Source organism: Molothrus aeneus, chromosome 2 (genome assembly GCF_037042795.1).
Source record: "Molothrus aeneus isolate 106 chromosome 2, BPBGC_Maene_1.0, whole genome shotgun sequence".
Taxonomy (NCBI): domain Eukaryota; kingdom Metazoa; phylum Chordata; class Aves; order Passeriformes; family Icteridae; genus Molothrus; species Molothrus aeneus.
This window is the reverse complement of record NC_089647.1, coordinates 86,659,403-86,681,149: the sequence shown is the minus strand read 5'-3', so window position 1 is coordinate 86,681,149 and position 21,747 is coordinate 86,659,403. Positions and strand designations below refer to the sequence as shown.

At 39.9% G+C, this 21,747-nt stretch overlaps 1 protein-coding gene across 2 annotated transcripts; it reads right to left on the bottom strand.

The window, feature by feature from the left end:
• Positions 1-437: 437 nt before the first annotated feature.
• NMS (neuromedin S) lies at positions 438-7,201 on the bottom strand. Of its 2 annotated transcripts, XM_066571581.1 has the most exons (8): positions 6,986-7,201; positions 6,816-6,871; positions 6,357-6,407; positions 5,189-5,248; positions 2,526-2,561; positions 2,078-2,119; positions 1,066-1,096; positions 438-591 (listed from the first exon to the last, which is right to left on the bottom strand). In XM_066571581.1, exons 1-8 carry the CDS (start codon positions 7,056-7,058, stop codon positions 575-577), a joined length of 366 nt encoding a protein of 121 aa, XP_066427678.1. In that variant the 5' UTR covers positions 7,059-7,201; the 3' UTR covers positions 438-574. The 2 variants fall into 2 exon arrangements, with proteins under 2 accessions (XP_066427678.1, XP_066427679.1); XM_066571582.1 differs by lacking the exon at positions 2,526-2,561 and having other exon boundaries at positions 6,986-7,198.
• Between the last annotated feature and the right edge of the window lie 14,546 nt (positions 7,202-21,747).

Here is a 21,747-nt window from a genome sequence, read left to right as displayed (position 1 = left end):
CTCAAAAGTGCCTCATTTGTGCTTTTTGATAGCCAGTAAGGCAAGGCTGAAAAAAAATACATCATCTGATCAAATAATATCTGTATGTAGCTGCAGTACTTGTTCCTCTTCTTTCAAAGTGCCTTGGATTCATCAATTATCACACTTGAGCACTTAGTTCCTCAAAATAAATCATTAAAATGTCCATGATGATTTTAGTATAGTGTGTTCAGGATGCCTATTCTGAAATAACAGGGAAATATATTATCTAGTCAAAAGGACAAGCTTATCATTTATGACCCTATTAAAAATGATGTTATAAATTTCACTGTTGCATTTGAAAATTGTCAATATTGAGATGATGGATTTTATTTGATTACAGCTGGCAGCAGGCAGTGATAGACTATAGCCCAAGGAAGCCTAGTATGTGTTTCAATAAAAAAAAGGACAACAAAAAGAATTATTGATTGCAAATTTATTACATGGAACAGCAAATTCCAGACAACTGAGTCACATAATAGACAACCAGTGCAATGGGAAGTCTCTTTCCTTTATGTAAACCAAGTCATCAAGCTGGTAAATGAATCCATGAACTTCATATTCCACGATATTCTGAAACAAATTAACACAGTATCAGATTTTATGTTGAGATGTTGATCTGGATATGACTTAGTACTCAATTTTGTACATCTGGTTCTTTTCAAAGTTAGAAATTCAATAGCTTCAGATTCTAAAACCAGAAGATTTTGATATTTGAAGGTCTAGAAAAGCAACCAAATCCGTTATTTGTACTCAAACATGAATCCCTTTCTTCTCACACAGTTCCCTTTGTACCATGTTTTAACCAGGCTGACCTTATTGTAGAGTATGGAAGCATGACAAAGAAAACCATCCCTCTGTCAAGGGTGTGCACTCTAAGTCGCTGAGCATGAAAAAGCCCTACATTTCTGTCAAGACAGCTCTTAGTGGCCATATGAAATGTGTGTATCTAGGTTTGTATTGCTTCTCAGTACCTTCTTTTCTCATGAGGGTCATCATTGGTGAAACATCAGAAGAAATTCTTGACACTTTTGGTTGCCTACTTACCACTGCCTTCAATAGTTCTTCCATTTCGAGGCTGTAAAACATAATTAAATGATTGTAAAGAAGCAATGGACTACAGACTTATAAGCACACCAAAATACCTCCCCATCATGCAGACAGGGTACTATATAAAACTGCAGTGAGATTTTCTTTAAAACAACATATCAAATACAAGGGAGATCCATGCAGGGTGAGTTATGCTTTTGAATATGAGAAATTTTCATTCAGCCTCTGCCCAAAAAGCTGAACATTCTGACCTTAATTATTCTCATTCAGGATTTGGGTTTAAATTCATAGGGGTAGTAAAGGCACGTGCCTAAGGAAGAGCATGTAAATACCAGCACTGAAAGAACCTAGATGAACACACTTGAAACAACAAATAACTTGAAATTAAACAAATGACAGCTGAATTGGTACTCTGGTTACCTGATGTGACCTACTTTTACAGTATTTTAATTTTTTTAAAATGTGTTGAAGATATTCCTAAAAATTAGTTTGGTGTTAATCAGAGTGTATCCAAACCAGCACACTGGGCATCAGACCATGTCGTAGCTCAGCAAGCCAATGGGTGAAAAATGTGAGAGAAATTATGATAATTTTGCTTTGGCTTTTTACCATTATGCAGTGTGACTTTGCTTCCTGGGCAGACCTTTCAGACCAGGTGGGCACTCAGCTCAGGCACATGTTTGATCTAATTTATTTAGCATCAGTGCACCTTGACAGTCTCACAGATACAAGCCACATGGATGATTTGGCTCAAGATAAAACATTAGCAGAGGCAGATCTTCAAACAAAAAGAAGTGTTTAATCTACCAGTACCCCAGATCTCATTATCTTGTCATCTTTTAGTCAAACCAGAGCTTTTTGAGCAAATGGCTCCCTAAGCTTTCAAGCATAGGGATATTTGGCCTCTACTCAAAACAACTGCAAGTAGAACTTGTGAAACAGCTGCTCATCTGTGAACATATAACAATGTCTGAGATTTACAATCTTTAAAACAAAGAGATTCAGATACCCTGAAAAGGAAGAAAGGCCGCCCCAGAGTTCCATGACTGTCCTATAAAATCAAACACAAACAATAACAAAATACTTTAAACTCAATTCCATATATCTGTTGCCAAATTTTACTATTCTATCAGAATATTGGTAATTTGGGGCCTTTTCCAGCAGCATGCAAACAAGATGTTGATAGTCCCCAATGCCCGTTCATCTTGAATGCTGATTAAAAACTAATGCCTGAAGGACACGGTGTCTAATGTAAATAAACTAGATTAACATAATTAAAGATTCACAGGGTTTAGAAGAAATATAAAAGGAAGCTTTACACGTAGGGTATGAGCAGGGTCAGCACAGATCACTTCCCAACCACTGGAAAAACCCAGGCTGACTTGAAAAGAAACAAGGAAAGGGACATACTTCCCTATCCACTGCTACTGCCACTGCTTGTCTTCATATTTACATACCTTCTTTGCAAACTTTGCAGAAGCAATCTGTGATTCCTGCAAGTGGACACTGTAGGTTAATCAAGGTGCTGGCACGTTTTGGTTTGTTACAGTGACCCTCTGTTACTGATGAGCTTGGAATACTCCATGTGAGAAGAGAGATAACCTTACACTTATCACAGACAGATGTAAGAACAGCAGCAAATGGATCTTTTAAAAGACTGATGTGAAGCCTTGCCTGGAAGTTACTCAGTTCATTTCCATCATTCAACAGGCTTCCCCTGCTGTACAGCAAAGTGCAGCTGTGCTCTGGGGGGTGAGGCAGAGCTCAGCCTGGAGCTCCACTCCTTAGGCTTGAATTGTACTGATAGCTCTTATCTTGTTAAAATGGGGCTGCTCTTCACCTTTCAGACTGCCCATGGTTTTAACCCAGGAAAGATTGCTGGGTTTAAGCCTTCCCCTGCACTCTTTATTCTTCAGAAAATTGCTCATTTTTCTACTCACACTTACTTTAAGGAATAGAAACTTTCCCCATGACTTTATGTGAGCAGACTGAGTTCAACACATGATGCAGCCCTGCACCTGCAGCCTGGTTGGGAGCCCTCCTGCCCATGACACAGCAGCCAGGCTGTATGCTCCCAGCCAGCCAGGAATGGGATGGCTGTGTGCCATCAGTCACCCATCAATGACTGGGTTGAGTTACCTGGAGTGGGCTTGAGAAACAAACACGTGTCATGGGCAAGAATGTGAAGATGGGTGAGAATGCAGGAAAGCAGGTGGGTGGGAAACTGCAGAGAAGGAGTTTTAAAAGACAAAATACACAAGCAAGAAACAGGGAATCATGGTTCAGGGTATGAGAAGAGGATTTCTTTGGTTCAAGCTGCAAGACAACAATTTATAGAGCGACTGACATCAACTTACAGGGCTATGAAATATTAGGGAAACAAAAAATGCTTGCTCAACCAAGGTGCTGTAAAAGATGCAAAGAAGGAGACTACCACAGAGAGACAATATGAGTGCTACCTTTGTTCTGATTTGATTATTACACACCAAGCAAAGATAGAGACTGGCTCATGACTCAGCCTGCAGTTTCAACTACCCTAATTTATAACAGGTGAGAGATTACTATGTGGAAGAAATATGGTAAAAACTGAGCTTTTAAATATCTTTGGGCTGGAAATCTCAAATACACAGGGAAGTGACTGGACATTGATGTTAAATATTCTTAGTTCTCACAAAACATTTTCAATTCCCCAGGTGGGGTTCAAGTCCCATTCATACCCAAATTGCCATGGACTTTGCCTTTCACAGTGCTGAGGCTTCATGCCTTCTCTTAAAACCCCATCTACCTTCTCTGTAAGATCTGTAACTGACTGATTTTTTTTTTTATTCACAGAAATATAGAATAATGTAGAAAGTTACATTCAGCTGACATTAGTAAGATTTCATTACTCTTTCATTGGGTTCACTACATACAGACTCATGTTTGTAGAGTCTTCTGAAGATTCCTTGTGGGCTAAGAAAGTAGGACTTAATGTAATATGAGATTTGATCAGCTGGGTAAAACTTCACATGGTTCTTTTTCCATATTTCACATAGTTATTTTATCTGCTGCTTTACTCAGACCACACCTAGAAATCATATTGCAGATGTGTAGCTCATATTTTTTGAAAGGCTATTGTATGAGATTCAGCTTCCAATCTTGAGAAAACATAATTTTTTGCAAAGTTAGTAATTAAAATAGTAACTAGGAATAAGACTCTGTTCAAAGTTACCAGATGATTCTGGACATTCCCTCATTGGCTAAGCTGTGGAAGCATAAGAGTAAATAGTGAACTCAGAAACATTTATTAGACTTTATGACTAAAATGCTATAATTTTTTATACAATCAGCTTCAGTATTGTAGACTTTAGTGACTGCTTCAGGAAAGCATGCTTGGAATTATAATAAGCTAAAGACACTGGCAAGAAGAGATACTGAAACGCATTTCAAAATATTGTTGTTTTGAAGGATCTACTCCTGTTTTGAAACAGCAGAGGACTCAGCCTCTCAAGTAAATTGGCCTTTTTAGCATATAGCCGGGGCTGAGTGAATTTTATGGAAAAGGTTCTTAATGAAATGGTGCTAATAAAAAAGTGATATAAATCAGAACTGATACTGAGGTGGGTCCTTATATGACTGCACCAACAAAAAAGAGCTATACTCAATAACTCCTCAACCTAATCTCCTTACTCTGAATCAGAAACACAAAAAACCCCAAACACAAATAGAGTATTAAAATCAGTAAATCAACTCATACACCTCCATGTTCAGCATAATCTAAGGTTTGCTATTGAGCCAATGTTATGTATATTTTTAGTGTATTTAACCCTGTGTTAATCAAAACTGAGGGTCAGGTTAAAATACTGACTGCAAGTGAATGTTTTGGTTCTTCAGCTCTGAATTGGTGAAAAAACATCAGTTTCATATAAATAATTTAAAGTAACTAAGAATTACATGCAAACTACTGACAAGAAGAAAATCTTTTATCCTTTTATATACCCTCCTACATCTCTTAAATCATTACAATATTAGATTATACATTATTGTTTAGAGAGAAATGTCAGAAAGTTGGTTGTGGAGTGGTTGCTTTTTAAGTTTAAGAAGCGGGTGTTTTGGAACAAAGCAAGCAATTACATCTTACCTCATTTTTATGCATGCTGTTAAATATGGAATAACAGAGATCCAAAACAGTGCTGGAGATCTGAAAAAAAACAACCATACTTTAATACATTTACTGAGAGAACATGGTGTACATGGTTTGATTAAAAACAGGCTTGATTCTGATCCCAGATCAATTTAGATTGAGCACACTTCACCAAAAACACTCAGAGCATGGGAAAACTTACTGATGCTATTATGAGATGAAAAATTACTCTTTTATTTGAGGAGAATACACACAATACAATTGTTGTCAATACAGTCTGGTGCTATAAAGAGATCAAAATCAGCCTCTTGTATTTAAAATGCATTTCTTGTATTTAAAATGCTAGTTCTAGGGGTAGCTTTGGTTTTTGGCATGTTTAATCTATGCTCATTTTTAACTACAAGCCTTTTGGTCAATCAGTACTATAGTCTTTAATCATATACTGAAATAGACTGTCCCATACTCATTGTCACTGGACAGGGATTTGCTTGTGCATGCAATCACATTAGATGAGAGCTACAGGTTCAAAGGAAGTGAGGTGTAAGACACCTGAAAAACAGGCTCTGGAAACTGTTTTCTACATGTTTTGGTTCACAAAACTGTAACATTTCAGAAAGAAAAAATATCAGAACAAAATGTTCAAAATTTCCAAATACTTCCCGATCCTGCAAATATTTTTCACCCTGCTTTGAAAATGAACCTTGGGCTCGATATTAAATGCAGTGCAGCTGATCTTCCACTTTACAGTGTTTGTGAGCCTTGGGCCAGCAGAAATTATCTGTGAAAACTTCCCCTTGCTCCCCCTCTCCTCTGAGCACCCCAGAAAAAACCCATCCACCCATGAAGGACCGAGCCAGGACAAAACAGGACCTTTAAATCCTGCAGAACTGTCTGGCACTTATTACTACAGTGTTAGCTGCTATTGGCATAATATTGGCATGGCAAGAATGGGGGAAAAAAGTGCTTTTCTTTAGGTCTGCATTAGCTTCGCAAGGAGGAGAGCACACACACCAACAAACTTGCCCTGCTCTCCAGAGCTGCTGGCTCTCTGGCGGAGGCTCTGCCACCTGCAGACATCAATGCTCCAGGTTATACAGGACAATTAGTGTGTCTGGAAGAGAGAGTCTCTCAGCAGATCAAACACATTACACAGGAGTCAAGTTACCTGGGGTTGATCGGACATTTCCATCCACTGACTGAAACACAGTGCCAGTTGCTTTAAAAAGTAAAGAATAGACATTAACAGTGTGTCCATTATACCTTCGGACCTGTGTTTCTGCTCGGGAAGTCGGGGCTGGTTTGTTATTAGCCTGTCCGTCTTTGGCTGACCCAGGTGTCCCATTCTGCACCCTGCTGCACTCCACACCCCTGCCCATACCTATTCCACCAGGGCGCCAGCCTCCCTCCTCTCTTTACCAACGCCCAGGGTATTCAATAAGGTATTCAATAAGGTATTCAATAAGGTATTCAATAAGGTATTCAATAAGGTATTCAATAAGGTATTGCCAGTCCCTCGCCGATTTCCTACCTCATTTCCCTGCCACAGAGCCTCGTTTCCCACCTTCCCCGTGTCTTCCCTACCTCTGCCCGTCGCATCGCAGCCGGACGCCAGTGCCAGACGTACCTGGTTCGGGGGCAGCTCCAGACCGTCCCGGTAGCGCGAGAAAGGCTGCGGGAACCCTGCGGGAGGGACACGGCTGCGTTGGGATGCCGCGGAGCCCAGCCAGGACGTGGCTCCTGTAGAGGAGCCGATCCTTTCCAGGTTCTCCCGCGTTCCCCCGGTGCCGGACGTACCTGAGCCCCGCGGGAGGGCGCAGAGGCAGCAGGCGGCCAGGAGCCAGGGCAGGGCAGGCGGCGGCGGGGGCATGGCCGGGCGGGGATGGATGGATGGATGGACGGACGGACGGGCGGGCGGGCGGACCGGCGCCTTTATGGGGCCTCGCCGTGCCCCTATGGAGCCGCCGAGCCAATGGGCGCCGGGGCGGTCCCAAGCACCGCTCCCACTGTCGCTGTCGCTGCCGGACCAGCGCTGCCGCCCCCGCCGCGACGAGAAACCCCCGCCCCAGCATTAGGGACCCCACTCTCCACCTCCTAAAACCCTCCGTCAAAAGTGCTTCTCTAGAAGAAGTGACCGAGAGGAAAGAGTGAGGGATAAGAAGATGCTGTGCCTGGTCAAGTGACAGAGCAACAGAAAATTCAGTTTTGTAGTAGGGCTTGCTGAGTGTTTGGAAATTATTTCTCTTCAAGGCAGCTTAGGAAATAAAGTTTGTCTTCTAATTAGAAGGGTTGTGAATTTTCATTTGAACAGGTTCCATTTTACTACATTTACCTTCACATGAAATAAAGAAAGCCATCCACCTTTTAATTCATTTCATAATGGGTATGGCTGTAAAAAAGATACAGATCTGCTATCAACAGAAGGTTATTCTCCTTTCTTCCTGATTTAATCACTGGGTTTGATTATGGAAAACTCTTCCTGGTTTTCTCTGTGCACGTTCTAAGAGCAATCCTTTCTAATCAGATCACAGACTTAGAAAGGCAGAGTCCTCCCAAACTCTTTTATTTAATAGACTTTGGGCCTGCTGAAGCAAATATATATTCAGTTGTCCAACTTCTAACACAGCAGGGTTGGAACTACATGATCCCTTCCTATCCCTATCCCTAGCTATTCTATGATTCTATGTATTAGACCTGCTTGGTGTGGGATATGAGATACAAAAAGCTGCAGAAGGTATTATTGTCACAGCATCCCTCCTCATCTCATAATGTCCCTCAATGGCTGTGCTGCACACTAAAAGGATGATGGCAGGACTGGTCCTGGTGAGAACATCTCAGAACAGTCAGGGAGGAGACACACCTGCTTTCTCACAAAGGAAAGGGGAGCCAGACTGGATCGACTTTTGTCAGCTACACAGCTGTGTGTCCTGAACGCCTAAAGAGGCACAGGAGCAGCTGAGTGACCCCATTAGTTCACCTTTTTTTCCTTCCCCTGGGAAAGATGGCTGCCTTTGCCTCATCACAGCCTTTTGGGGGTAATAATCTGAGTGGGGAGGTGTCAGGAGAGGTCAGACATTGCTGGAGCAGATACTCAGTTGTCAGATTCTCACTGTCTTAAGTGGAATGGGAGATTCAAGACAGGGTAGAATTCAAAGAGATTAGTCCCTCTGACTGTATAATTTTTATCCTCTGTGCGAGCTAAAGCAGATTGCAGCAGGTTTTGTGATGATGATTTCTCACAGCAAATCTGCCCAGGATTTCATTAACAAGAAGATGCAGCATTCCAGGAAACCCATAGCCCCTTTTTGCAGAGACCCTGCTTTCTACGCAAGCCCGTGAAATCCTGGAGTGAAAGCATTCTCTGAATTTGTTAAATTTGTTCATAAAAGGAGGATGGTGTTTTATTTTTGGTGGCAGCAAGAAGCAGGTTTGTGTTTGGTGTAATTTATTTAAGCCGATGTAGTCACAGAAATGTGAGAGCAGAGCCCCACTAAGTGTGAGCTGGGTTCATCAGAGGTAGACAGTAAAATGAGAGAAGGTAAAGATACTCTGAAAGATTGCACATTTTCATATTCACTATCTTCTTCCTGTCTTTCAACACTTTAACCAAACTGAAAATTATTGTGAACCAGCAGTGTTTCTCTTGCCCTGCTTATCACAGATCTTGCATCCAAATCACTCCCATGCTGCAGAAACACAGGATCTTAGAGAGCCATTATAGATTCACTATTTGCTATTATTTTTTTAATATTTACATATGAGATACCAATCCTTTTAAATCCTAATAATTTGCTATCTTTTTACAAGAGAATAATATTGAATTATGACCAGATTGCTAGTGATAGTTCATTGTAATGGGATGTGCTTCTCTGACTTTCCCTATTTGGTGATAAAAGCACAATCCTCTGCTTTCTGCCAGTTATATGGTAGCCTCTTTCCACTTTTTTAAACACATTTGGGTTTAGGAGTGGGATTTTTTTTTTTGTAGTAGCATGTGATCATGGTGGGTGGATAAAATCTACTTCTAGATCTTCTTACATAAAATACTGGATGCTACCTGGACCTTTCCTTCCTCCTTCTCATGCACAATAAACCATCTGCTGCTTTATTTCACCATTTACCAGGGAGTAGCCTAAGTGTACTCTGTGCCTTCTTTCAGCAAATTTTGCCTACAGTGAAGCCCATGGAGCTATTCATTTGCATCAAGTGAGGCTTAATACTTGAAGATGAGAAAAAATTAACTCATTCAAGCTCCACTAAAAAAAAAATCACAACTTATCTCCTAACTGAAAATTGTATTTTATCACAGCTATGCAGTATGAGAGAAGAATGAGGAAAGTGTTGAAAACTAAAATTTCAAATATATGAGGGTGTTATATTGTGAACACATTCAGCTTCCTTAAATCAGAACTCTCTTTGCTGCTGGATGTTTCATTTCAAAAGTGTAAGCCAAATGATATATCAACACCAAGCCATATTAATGAGCCATACTTTCACTGCATAAACAAAATTCCTCTTTTAATGTCTTGGGCTCTTTGCACAAAGAGAGAAAAATAGGGTGGCTTTCAGTGTCCTCAATGATTCACAAGGGAGTTGAAATGAAGCTTTAGCAGGGGGTTGATGAGAAACAAGAGGATTTTTTATTGTGAGTAAGGAGTCTTGGCCTATATTTAGCAACAGCAATATGATGACATAATTTTAGAATAAAACATGCTGTGATTGATAAATGAATAAATGAATGAAAAAAAATTGGCATCAATGGGCAAAAAAGGGTGAAGGGCTGGTTTCCTTTTTGTAAATGATTTCTGCGATGAAATCAGTAGTTATTGCAGGCAGCAAGGACAGAGTGCACAATGTCATGATTGAGCAGCTCTTGAGTGCATCCCAGCTCACCCAAGCTGCTTCTGCTGGCTCATGCCTCCTCCCCTCTGCAGCTCAGCTTTGTACAAAGCCTTTTCCTGCTCTCAGGGCTTTCAATACCTCACCCACGACCTGTTTGGAAAGACGAGGAAAGCTGCAGAAAAGGGAGGGTATTTATTAGGCAAAGCTGCCACAGAACCAGCAGACAGCTGCCATTACTCATCTTCTATTACATATGACAGTGCTTACTTATGTTGAATACAAGGCTATGTTTGATGTGGTTTTGGTTAATACTCATTTACCTTTCCAGCACAGACAAGTGGTCCAAACTGTGGGAGCTTGTCTCATTCTTGTTTTCACATGGGCAAGGCTCTACTTGGCACTCAGACCTGTGTGCCCAAACTTTGCTTTACCAGCACATATCACACTTTTATAAAACTGACATCTGCTACAGGTGCTGATTTGGTTGTCAGAATGTCAACTAATATGATCAAGTAGTACAATCTTAAGCTTTTGTTTGTGGTTGGTTGCTATACTTTACAGCTATGAAGCCACATTCAAAAAGTTGAGTAGGCCAGCAAGTAAATATTTCAAGGGGATCAGTTAAAAGCATGTCCCACTAGACAGGAGTTCAAAGAGTTAACCAAGAACATCAAAATGGAGGACAGATCCTAATGGTGAAGTTAGGAAAATAGACCAGGAATGTGAATATTTGCATTCTTTTGTATAGTTTATTGGCTAATTTTTTGGAGAAATGTGATTTTATGTCTGCTACACTCTGCCAGAGAATTGTAAATTCCTCTGAAATAGAGCAATTTGCACCTACCATGTTGTGCTGTATGGAAACAGTGCTGTAACAATGGGCTGTATTTGGCAACAGTGGGATAAAGGATCAGTGTAATTTCTAGATTTTGAGACATTTGAAAAGATCTTTAACCTGGAGCTCTGACTTGGCTTAATTTTATTTGGTGTTGTCCCAGCTGGACAGGGAAGCAGTATGTTCTTCTGCTTAGGCAACTGGTGGGATAACTCAATCAATATCTGCAGTTTAGCTTTCACCAAGGATTTGTCCAGAATGATTCATTCCTGGCATCTTGGGCCTGCCATAAATTTCCAGGTGGTCTCTGAGTCAAATGCTGGAATGGCTGACACATGCTTCACACCACCAGCTGAACAAATTTGATTTTAATAGCTGAATTATAATGCTGACACTAATTCATCCATGCCTCCTAAATCTGAATTATTTAATCTGTAGCTCTAATTCTCTTTGGGTATAGCTGTATATAAATCATAATTTTGTGTTTATAGAGGGATCACCACAGTCTATTGATACCTTACACTGATTAATAAAGGATTTAGATTAACATGCATACCATACATCTCAGATTTCTGGCAAATACTGAAATCCTACATCTTCATTGCTATATAAGAACAAAGTAGCTGAAAATAAATGTTTTTCTCACCAGGAACTGACTACAGGGAGAGTCAATCCCAGATAATTTTTACTACCTGACCATGCTTCCTCAAAGATCATTCACTCTAAACTCGCCAGCCAGAGAGAAGAAATCACCAGACTATTTTAATCCATTTCAGTATCATATGACCCATCAACCCTGTGCTGGTGATATGACCCATCATCTGCCTGACTTTAACATGATACACAAAAACCAGCTCATCTGGGAAGCTGAGTGCTTCAATAACTGGAGTTCAGGCCTTGGACACTCCAACTTATGTGTCACATATCATTGAGTGAGGAGCAAAGAGTTTAATCCAAACTCTGCTTCCCTTAGCCATACTTACCAGCACTTAATCTTGTCAGACATCTGAGTTGAGTGCTATTCAAAATGAGTAAGTACTCAAACACTGTCACATACAGTTATTGCTGAAAGTATCTGTATTTTTCTTCTTAATTAATTTTACTTACTTAATATGACAGCATTCTGTTTCAAGTAAACTATATCTTTACAGAGTATTGCTGGTATTCAAAATGAAATGATTGCTTCTTTGACATATTAAATGTCATTTGTATGAACTATTGCATGCCTTCTGGCTCCTGACTTCAGCTGTTAGACTTAAGCTAACTTTTATGCTGCCCTTTGGCCAAAGCAGTTATGCCTTGATGCTCACTGGCCTTTTTTTTTTATGTCATTAGATTATATCACTCAACAAAAGCTTTACAGTAGCAAAATACAAAACTTTTCAGCTGTTAGAGCATTTTTTTTGGCTGAAAATATTGGAATTGTAAGTTTCATGGAAATGGCCACTCCTGGGTCTAGCAATCAGACCAGACTGTAAACCAACAATAAACTAAGAGCCATTAATATTAATTCTACTACTTGGATTAGGGTCCAAACCTGTCTGTCAGTAGTGATGCCTTGTCCATAACTTCTACTGAGAATTGCTCAGAAACTATTTCTCTCCACACCTGAGTCCTAGAGCTCTTTGTGCACAGAACACATACATCTTTTCTCTATGGCAAAAGATCTGCCTTGTCTGCTTGTAAGCAGCTGTCCAGAAGAACTACAGGCAAACAAAAGGCAGGTTTTCCTTTGAAGGAACCATTTTACAGTTGAATGTCTTTTAAAAGCCTTTAATCTCCTTCTCAAATAAATTTGAGTGAGGGTTTTTTTTTAAATTGTTATCCTTTCCCAAAGGTCTGTTTGCAGAAGCACTGTGGCATTTGTTATAGATGCAGAATTAATTTGTATCCATTAACACCCTATTTACATATTATCTTCTTGAGTTTAGCTGCTCCATGTGGGCCAAACCTTGAATTAAGAAAGTTCTCCCTGCTTGGGGGAGGACCCCATGAATGAGCCATTCTGCTCACTTGATCTCTGCTCTGGGATCTGTGTGTTGCTCAGCCCTTTCCAGCCCAACAGGGGCCAAAGTTCCAGTTCAAGATCTAGACACACTGTTAGGCATAAATGTTTAGAAAAAGACCTCCCATAATATCATGCACCATCTAGACAAGACAAATGAGGGAAAATGATAGTGTGGTGGCAGGAATACAGATATTTGGAATTCTTATCCTCCATCTGTATTAACTTTATCTCCTTAATAATTATTTCTTGACAGCAAAATATTGGGTGGGGGACTGCTTTTGTGGACCACCCTCAACAAAATAGCCTGGTCAGACAGGATGTTGAGTGTCAACAAAGCACATGAGCGGAACACCAGAAACTGGTTGAGAAGGTGTTTGCCCAAACTGGTGCTGCTTATAGAGGAAGAAGACCATCAACAGGATTTAACAGTAACCAGGAAATTGAAGTCTTTAGAAACAAACTGAACTTGAAAAGAACTGCAAAACATGCACCAAAATTTGCAATAGAGGGTAGGTCCCTGGTGATGGTAAGAGAGCAGGGTTTGACAGTGACAGGGGCCCTGCTCAGCACCAGCACTGCAGTGCCCATGTGCATTGGGGGACACAGAAGGCACTCAGGAGGGGTGACCCAGTGGATGTAGTGCAGATTCTGCACCTGTGCTCCAACAGAGCTAACTTGGTGGCATGAGGGTTCAGGGAGTGTTGGGAGCAGTGGGGGATCACACATAGCCAGAGCACACACTTCCCTCAAAGGGGAAGTGGGGAGGAGGGGAGCCCCTTACCCTAGAGAAAGAGGCAGGCACTTGTCCCTCCCTGTGCAGAATTTGAGCATTTGGGGATTAGTTATACAAGGGTGTTCAAAAATTTCTGGTTCAGTAACAGTTGGTGAGTGTCTAATGTTGAGATTTATCTGTTGGCATAGCTCTTGAATATATTTTTCACAAATTCCTGGTCAATTACGTGCTGTTAATAATTCAATAAACTACTTCAGTCTTGAGTTGGTTTAAACAATGAGCAGTTTTTCCCTGTGATAATTATGCACCTGAACATCCCTCAATACTAGCAACATTGTGCATGAAATGCAATAAGGCCAGCTTCCTTTTCCCCTTTATAGCAATGCATCCTGAGAATGCATCTTGTCTGTCTTCAATGGCAACTGCTGCACTATCTTCTCACTCTGAAGGCTCCAAGATAAAGAAGGAATTACTCCAAAGCGAAAAAAGAAGGGGAAAAAACTGAGAGAGAATTTGAGAGAAATAATGGCAAAAAGCAGAGTGGAGAGCTTATCCACACAGAAAACTACTTTCTGACTTGGCAGAATGCAGCCCCTGACTCTCCCAGCCGTACTACACAAAAATGTGGAGGCTGGAGCCTCTCTAGCATGTAAGTGAAGAACACAGACATTTTTCTGCAGTATAATTTGCTGTGAGGCATCCCACTCAGAAGTGAGCAGAGAACGTAGGGTTTTTACCTGACTTAATTGTTAAAGAAGGAGGAAAAGCCAAAACAGGCAGCTGCATCAATGGTTATACCTGATGGTACCTTTCTCCTAAGTACATGTCACTGGGGAGAGGTTTAGCAGAGATGACACATTGGGACCACATCTCATAATTTGTTAATATAATAAGATGCAGTGCAATAACTGGCAAATCCTGTTTGGTTTATCACTGTAAACCTCAGAGATTTATGATGGCCAGAGGTATATGACTATCATGAAGTCACATGAAACTGGAGATTATGTTTATTTTGCTGGAGGAATAGTCCTGAGACAAGAGAATTAATTGCATCCAGTTCCAATTTTCTTTTTCTTTCTGTTGAAAGTGTTATCACATTCCTAGTTGGTAATAGACTGTCTAAAGAAGATGGTGTTTAATGGAATAGCAAGCAATGATGTAAAGTTAAAATCAATTCATCTGTGATGATCTACAGTAAGATAAATGAGTACAACATTAAAGAAGCCAATAAAGACCATGATAAAGCTTCAGGAGGCATAATAAAGTTATTTACAAAACCCAATTTCTAGAGAATATATTAAATATATTTCCAAAATCCAGGCTGTCATTTGAAAAATATTTTAAATGTCCTTTGTTCTACATGAGAAACATATTTGTGTATCCAGTTTCTGCTGGTTTTACATAAAAAACCCCAGATTCACTTTACAGTGTAGTCTGGCAGGTTCTAGCAATTTGCTGAGTTACTGGCATAAAGCAGAGAGGCTGCTGCAGTTCCTGGTCTTCCTTGCAACTCTGAAAGGCAGTCTTGGAGTAACTTCTGTATCAAACTACCATTATCAAACACTTTTTGAAAGCAGCTTTGTTTTTGCCATGGAATCAATAATGTTCTTCACTTCACTTATCCAGTTGTAAAATCCTGTTGAAGAAAAGAGATTTTTCCTGCGTGAAGGAGTTGGATAAGATGAAATCTGTGTGCAATGGCTTAAGGATAATCTCGTAATGACTACAGTGTGACAATAAAATAAATAAAAAAATAAAGAAAAGAAAAGAAAAAAAGAAAAAAGAAGAAAAAAGAAAAAAAGAAAGAAAAAAGAAAAAAAGAAAAAAAGAAAAATCAATCAGAATTCCCTGCCTTCTGTTTGGAGAAAACATAGCCAAAATGAATCCTAACTCCAGCAATATCAAGAGAACAGCAGAAGCTGATATGACCCAATAACTTCTGTAACAGGAGCACATTTAGACAACAACACTGCAAGGCACAATGTGGCACCATGAGTTATCCAAGAGAATGAGGCTCAGTGTGTTGCTGTTGTTTATCATTCCCGAAGGACAAAATAATCTGCCCTCTTTGCAGTGGCTGGATCAATGGGTCACTGCTCAGTGACACGGTTTCCTTAATGAAGTGAGTGCTCAACGAAGATGTGTAAATTAAGAAATAAGGATGTCACAGCAAAGTACATGCTAACTGATCTGGTAGGGTTTTTTCCAAACCAGGAAAGCCCACTAGTAAAATGATGTGAAATATAAAAAGACAGAATGTCTAGAGGGAATTGGTAAGTGGGTGGATGGATGGCAGCCTCCTTCTTTTCTGGGGATACAACTTAAAACAAAGATAGTGTTGCTGTGGAAATATGTCTGCCTAAGTGGTGTGATGCTTCCAAATGCAGGGCTGGGGTGTTCCTTATACTAAAAAAAGAAATAGTTGTAATTCTCAAAGATTATTGTGAGCAGAGCCTGAAGGTGAACAGAGGATCTAGTGCCCTTCAGCAGGAGCTGACAGCCTAAGGGAAAGGTTTGGCTCTGAATGGCCAAAAAATATTGTATTTAATAAGAATTTATGATGTTATGTGGTAAGAGAGGAATGCTTAATACAGCTGATATGGGCTACTCACAATATTTTTAAAGGAGCTAAGAAAAGAATCCGTAGGATCTGTGCTACAAAATGGTGTCTTGTACCACTGAACCAATGTACTTTTTATGATAATACTTAGTTCACACTTGAAAACCACATCTTGGCTTGGCTTACTCTTTTTTTAATTTAATGCCATAATTTTGAGCTCAGACTAGATTTTGCAATTTAGAGCAACATGACTTGAAAAAACACATCATGATACTTTCTTAAACACTACAGTGATGGATAAAAGCATTAAACAATGATGTTTTTCTTTGGTTGAAGTATAAAGCTGTCAACTTCAATATTGCCTTTATCAAATACCAATTGCAATAGAAACAGGTGACATTAATTTAACTGTGATTTGTAACTGAGTATCTTAAAATACTTGTCAGAGACTGTGAAGGTCAATTTCATCTGTTAACCTTCTTTCATTTAAGTTGAATACATAGCAAGAAGATGTAAAATCATTCTCCCTCTTTTTAGATGAAGAAATTCCAGAGATAAAACAATGCTTTTCATGGTTGATCTATCATGGCTGGTTCTGACACAAGGTTTGATGAATGACTGGTGGTCACACAATTCCAAAACATCAAATGCTCTTTGGGTGAGCTGAATAAATGGAGAGGCTAGTTGGTAGCCATCAGTTATACTTTGGGAGATGTCAAAACTTAATATTAAATGTTGAAATCATCTTATACTCTCAATCCTTTTCCTTGTAGTGAAGCTGAAAGTAATGTCACTAAAACTTTCCATATTTATCCTACCCCTCATATTTTCAGGGTTCTTTTTGGTCATGGCTGCCATGAGTGGTTAAACTACACTTATTTTAGAAATGGGCATTTTCAAATAACAATCTCCCATATGTTCTCACCTAGGTAAGAATAAGTTTTTATCGTTGCAGTGCAAGACTGACTGTGCCCTAATATCTTGGGAAACATTATGTTGAAAGAAATAAAATTGCCACAGCCAGAGAATCAAGGTAAGTCTAGGTCTTGTGAGCCTGATGTTTTTGTATTTCAAGGGCAAGAACCTTTAACATAAGTTTCAGTGACTGAAGAATTCATCTCACCTCAGGGTTGCAAATCCAAAGGTCATGTTCTTCAAAACAATCCAACTTCTCCCTCTTATTCTTTCTCCCATCCCTATTTCTGTCTATATGGTGACTGGGGAAGTTCCTTGTCCCTCTTTTTATCTTTTTGCCATTGTAGCATGTGAACATGCATGGTAAGTTCAAGGACATATGGTAAAACAGTTAACAGCTCATATTCAGAAAGGCAGCAAAAAAATATCCCCTAAAAACACAAAGAATTTTCAACCTGTGTTTCTCTTCCTTTCTGGGGGTGAGGGGATTTTCTTTTTTTTTTTTTGGCTTTTCATTTGTTTGTTTTTAAAGAGTCAAGGAAGCTATGGAATAGGCTCCAGACTCTGCAAAATGATGGGCTCTTAGCTTCCACTGGAAACAGTCACACATAAATAGCTCAAAAACTATCCTTGGATGAAGACCATGCCCCCAGAGGAGCACACTCTGAGGTATGGCACAGAGGCCACACCATGCAGGAGGACATGGGCCCTCCCTGGGGAGTCACTCCCTGTGCCAGAGCACAGCCTGCCTCTGCAGTGCCTTGGGCAGGAGGATGTGCCAAGAGCTGTGAAATCCCACCACTCCCAGACTTGCCCTCCTGAGTCTGGATTGTAGCACAGTGCCTGTCACTTTAGGATAACCCTTTTAGACTTATATCTCCTTGAATTTCTGGCACAAACACTTTTTTCTTGCCTTCACAAGAGTGGTGCAGTTCCTAGTTAATTATTAAGCTATAACGATATGGGAAACAAATGTTCCGATTCCTCCTGATAGATACCACATCTGCCACCTCCCAAGAGCCAGCCCTAAACAGCAAGTTATAAATTATTTGAAGCACTCAATGTCCCTGTGAAAGCTGTTCCACCTAATGCAAAACATTCTAATCCTACATACATTCATTAGGAAATGGGACCCAGGTTCTGTACCTGCCTCCACCTCTCTTTTTTTTTTTAATCTCACACCCCCATGACCTAAGTGACCCTCAGCCTCCCTCAGGTGTTTCTGCTTGCCCCAAAACGGGTCAGTTTTCTAACCTGGGGATAGTCAAGCAGAAGATAACAGCTCTCCCTTGATACAGCAGCACTACTGGTATCAGATACTTCAGGAACTGTGTTTTCTGCTTAGCATGCTGTTCTTAGTTGTTTTTTCAATATTTCAGAGTGTAATCTCAAACACTGATTGAGAGAAGTATTAGTTCAGAGTAGCACAGCTGCCTCTACTCAATAATCTTTTTTAAGAAACAATGACCAGAAAAAAAAAACCCACCTAAAAATCTGCCTTACTTCTTTATGTGAGCCTAGAGCAGCTCTGGTGCTCTCTATCTGTTCAGTGCCACTCTTGCAGCTCCTCTCGAGTCAAGGACAGCACTGGCAGGTGCATGGGTATCTGCAGCTTACACACGCTGGAGCCTAAGTCACAATGCAACCATGAGCATTGTACCTGCAGGGTCACAGCAACTTTGTCACCTGGAGATAGCCTGGAAATAATTTGTCCCTTGGAGAATGCAGCAGGTAAATTTAAGGCTCAGCTGCTTGCCAGTTTGACTCTGCCAGCTGAATCCAGCTGTCTGATTTGAGCCGTGGGGAAAGGGGAGGCTTAAAAGAAGGGAGCAGTCACTTTGCAATACAGTAACTTGTTTTGAACACTAAGTGATTCAGTCAATTGTCTTAATTTTACTACTTTGGAAAACACCCATAACTTGGACTTCGAATTCAATTGTTGTTTCTGATTTTTATTTAAAGAATTGACTTATCTTGCTACATTGACATGATAATTTGATGGTTGGCTGCACTCATTTTATGACCTATATAATTAATTTTGAATAATTAGGTTCAATTTTAATTGACATTGATTTGATAATTAAATGTAGTTCTTTGCTACTCTAGTCCAGTCCTAGCAGAACGTTTGGTTCTTTGCTATTAATAAACTTCACAAATCTGTTTTCATTTTTCAGACTACCAACTCAGACTAAATGTCTGAAGAACATAAGATAAATTTATGGTTCAGCTAATGACCTACTTACTTCAATCTAAACTTTTTGTCTCCTTCTTAAAGGGCAACCAAATGGTTTAATGATATGCAATTTAAGAATTCCAAGGCACACAACATGAGGTAAAACTTGCTTTTAACCCAAAATAAAAAGTTAACTTAATCTTCGAATGAACACATCTCATTTGTTGCTTACAGATCTAATTTTACCCTTACTACAGCCAGTATGATTTTGCTACTGATATTAGCCCTAAGTCCCCCCAGTCCCTCAACACACCTCAATCTTTCCTATGCAAGGAAACACATACTACTTTAGATACATTATATTTATGCTGTATTAGTAAATCCTGCATTTGTATGAGGCTGTACCTCCCTGAATTCATTGATTCATTGGCCTGCCGTTTTGTTTTGTTTTTTTTTTTTGTTTGTTTCCACAGTGTCTCTTAATAATGTAGAGGCCAGAAAGTATTCTATATGTTCTGTCTTGTGTCAACCCAAACCACATTTAAATAAGGTCCCTTAAGTTCCAGAAAGAGATAGAATCTGTCTGATCTGATGAAGATCACACCCTAATAAATGTATTACATACAAAAGATGCCATGTCTGACCTGTAAATCAAGGTACTTGTACCCAAGAGATCTCCTCTGGTGATCAGCCATGCCTCAGAAATGCAGTCATGAAGCAGATAGATGATTTCACTAGTAATGCACTAGGAGAAGCATGCCTTCCTGCTGATTTAAATAAGATTTATTTAAATCCTCAGGAGTATTTGATGCTGAGCAGGTGACTTGTCTTAAGGTCAGTTCTTACGGAAACAAAGCACGACTAAAAAGGGCTACCAAGAATAATCCTAGTGACTGGCATTGGATTAAATCCTGAAATAACAGCAAAAAGCACAAAATAAACATAGCATAAGTTTAACAATATGGCCAAGCCTAGGCTTCTGCTAAATAGGATGAACTTGGAAGGTCAAGGAAAATGAAAGTTCTGTCAGTGTGATTAGGTTGGATGTGTTCAAATGTAAACTGCAGTATGGATGATTACTTATCTTGTCCAAGACAGGGGCTCATTAAAAAATTTTGGTATGCTTAAATGCCATTTAGAATTAACTTATACTAAGGGCAGTCAAGACAGCCTGCCACTGACAGATAACAACTTCTTAAAATGCTTGAATGAGCTACACCTGGTCTTCCCTGACTGGCCAAGCTGCAAATGTGGATCTTCTGTAAGACCCTTCCAGGAGAAATGTGAAACCTGGAATAAAGATACACAGGAGTCATTATTCCCCTTTTTTAGTGGAATAAACATTGAACAGGTTATTAAGACGAATTTTTTAGGTTTAGGCCCATGGCGTTACAGAAAAAATGGGTACATCACTTCCATTGGCTTTGGCATCATCTATCTGAGAAAGACACTCCAGAATATTCCAGAGAGAGCAGGGTGACTTTTCACCAGCTTTATCCTTCACATTGCTCTGGCAATGTAAAAATTCTCTAGTATTAAAAAGAACCCAGACTCACACATTGATTTTGCTGCCTATTTAAAGCACTAAACCCTACTAAGGCTTAGCATTATTAGTAGCAAGAATCCTGTTGGCCTGAACTAGCAACTGTATAATCCAACAGTACAGTTGCCTATGCAACACGTTCTTCAACTTCATCAGACACTTTCAGGTCCGATTACTGACAACAAAGCTTATTAACTGGGCTTAATTTGGAAAATTGGTCTCTTTTGTGCTGGATTAATTATTATACATGTCAGTAACAACATACTTGAAAGGTTAAAATTCCTAAGTTGAGTCTGATAATCTGGCAGGAATTGGTTCCACAGCTGGAGACTGCTTATTAATAAATCCATGCCTAGCTGCAACTGTAGTCATGACTGAAACCTGGGGAAAGGAGCAGCTTTCTAGCCTATGCAAGACTCAGACTGGTGACAGCCACAGATTGCCAATGTGCTTTGCTTAAAAAGTAACAGTCACAATCATCATTTCTACTTCACAGGTAGAGAGGAATGGATGCACAAGGATGTGGTGTCCCAAGGTGCTGATACAAACAAACACAGTCAGGCAGAGAATTGGGTTTCTGATTACTGGCTTTTGACCACTAGTTCCCAGTGATATCTGTTTCTGCTGCTCTACTGAGACCAGCAGCCATCAGCATAGCACTAAACACCCTAGGACACTGCTAACACATTTGCATTACTGTGTTCTACTCCATAGGTTGGCCATGGTATCTGTACCAATCAGCAAAGTGCACCACAGTAGTCAAGTCTGAAAATGCACGGATCAGGTCATGGTCTAAATAATGGTCTAAACAGGGACAAGTGCACTGTAAGACTGCAATATGTCCTCAAGAGGACCTATTTAAAATAGATATTAAAAAGAGACACATCACCAGCACCTGGTTATGATGGGGTTTGTGGGTATCAGAATCCTGTAGGTGAGCATTTTGCTTG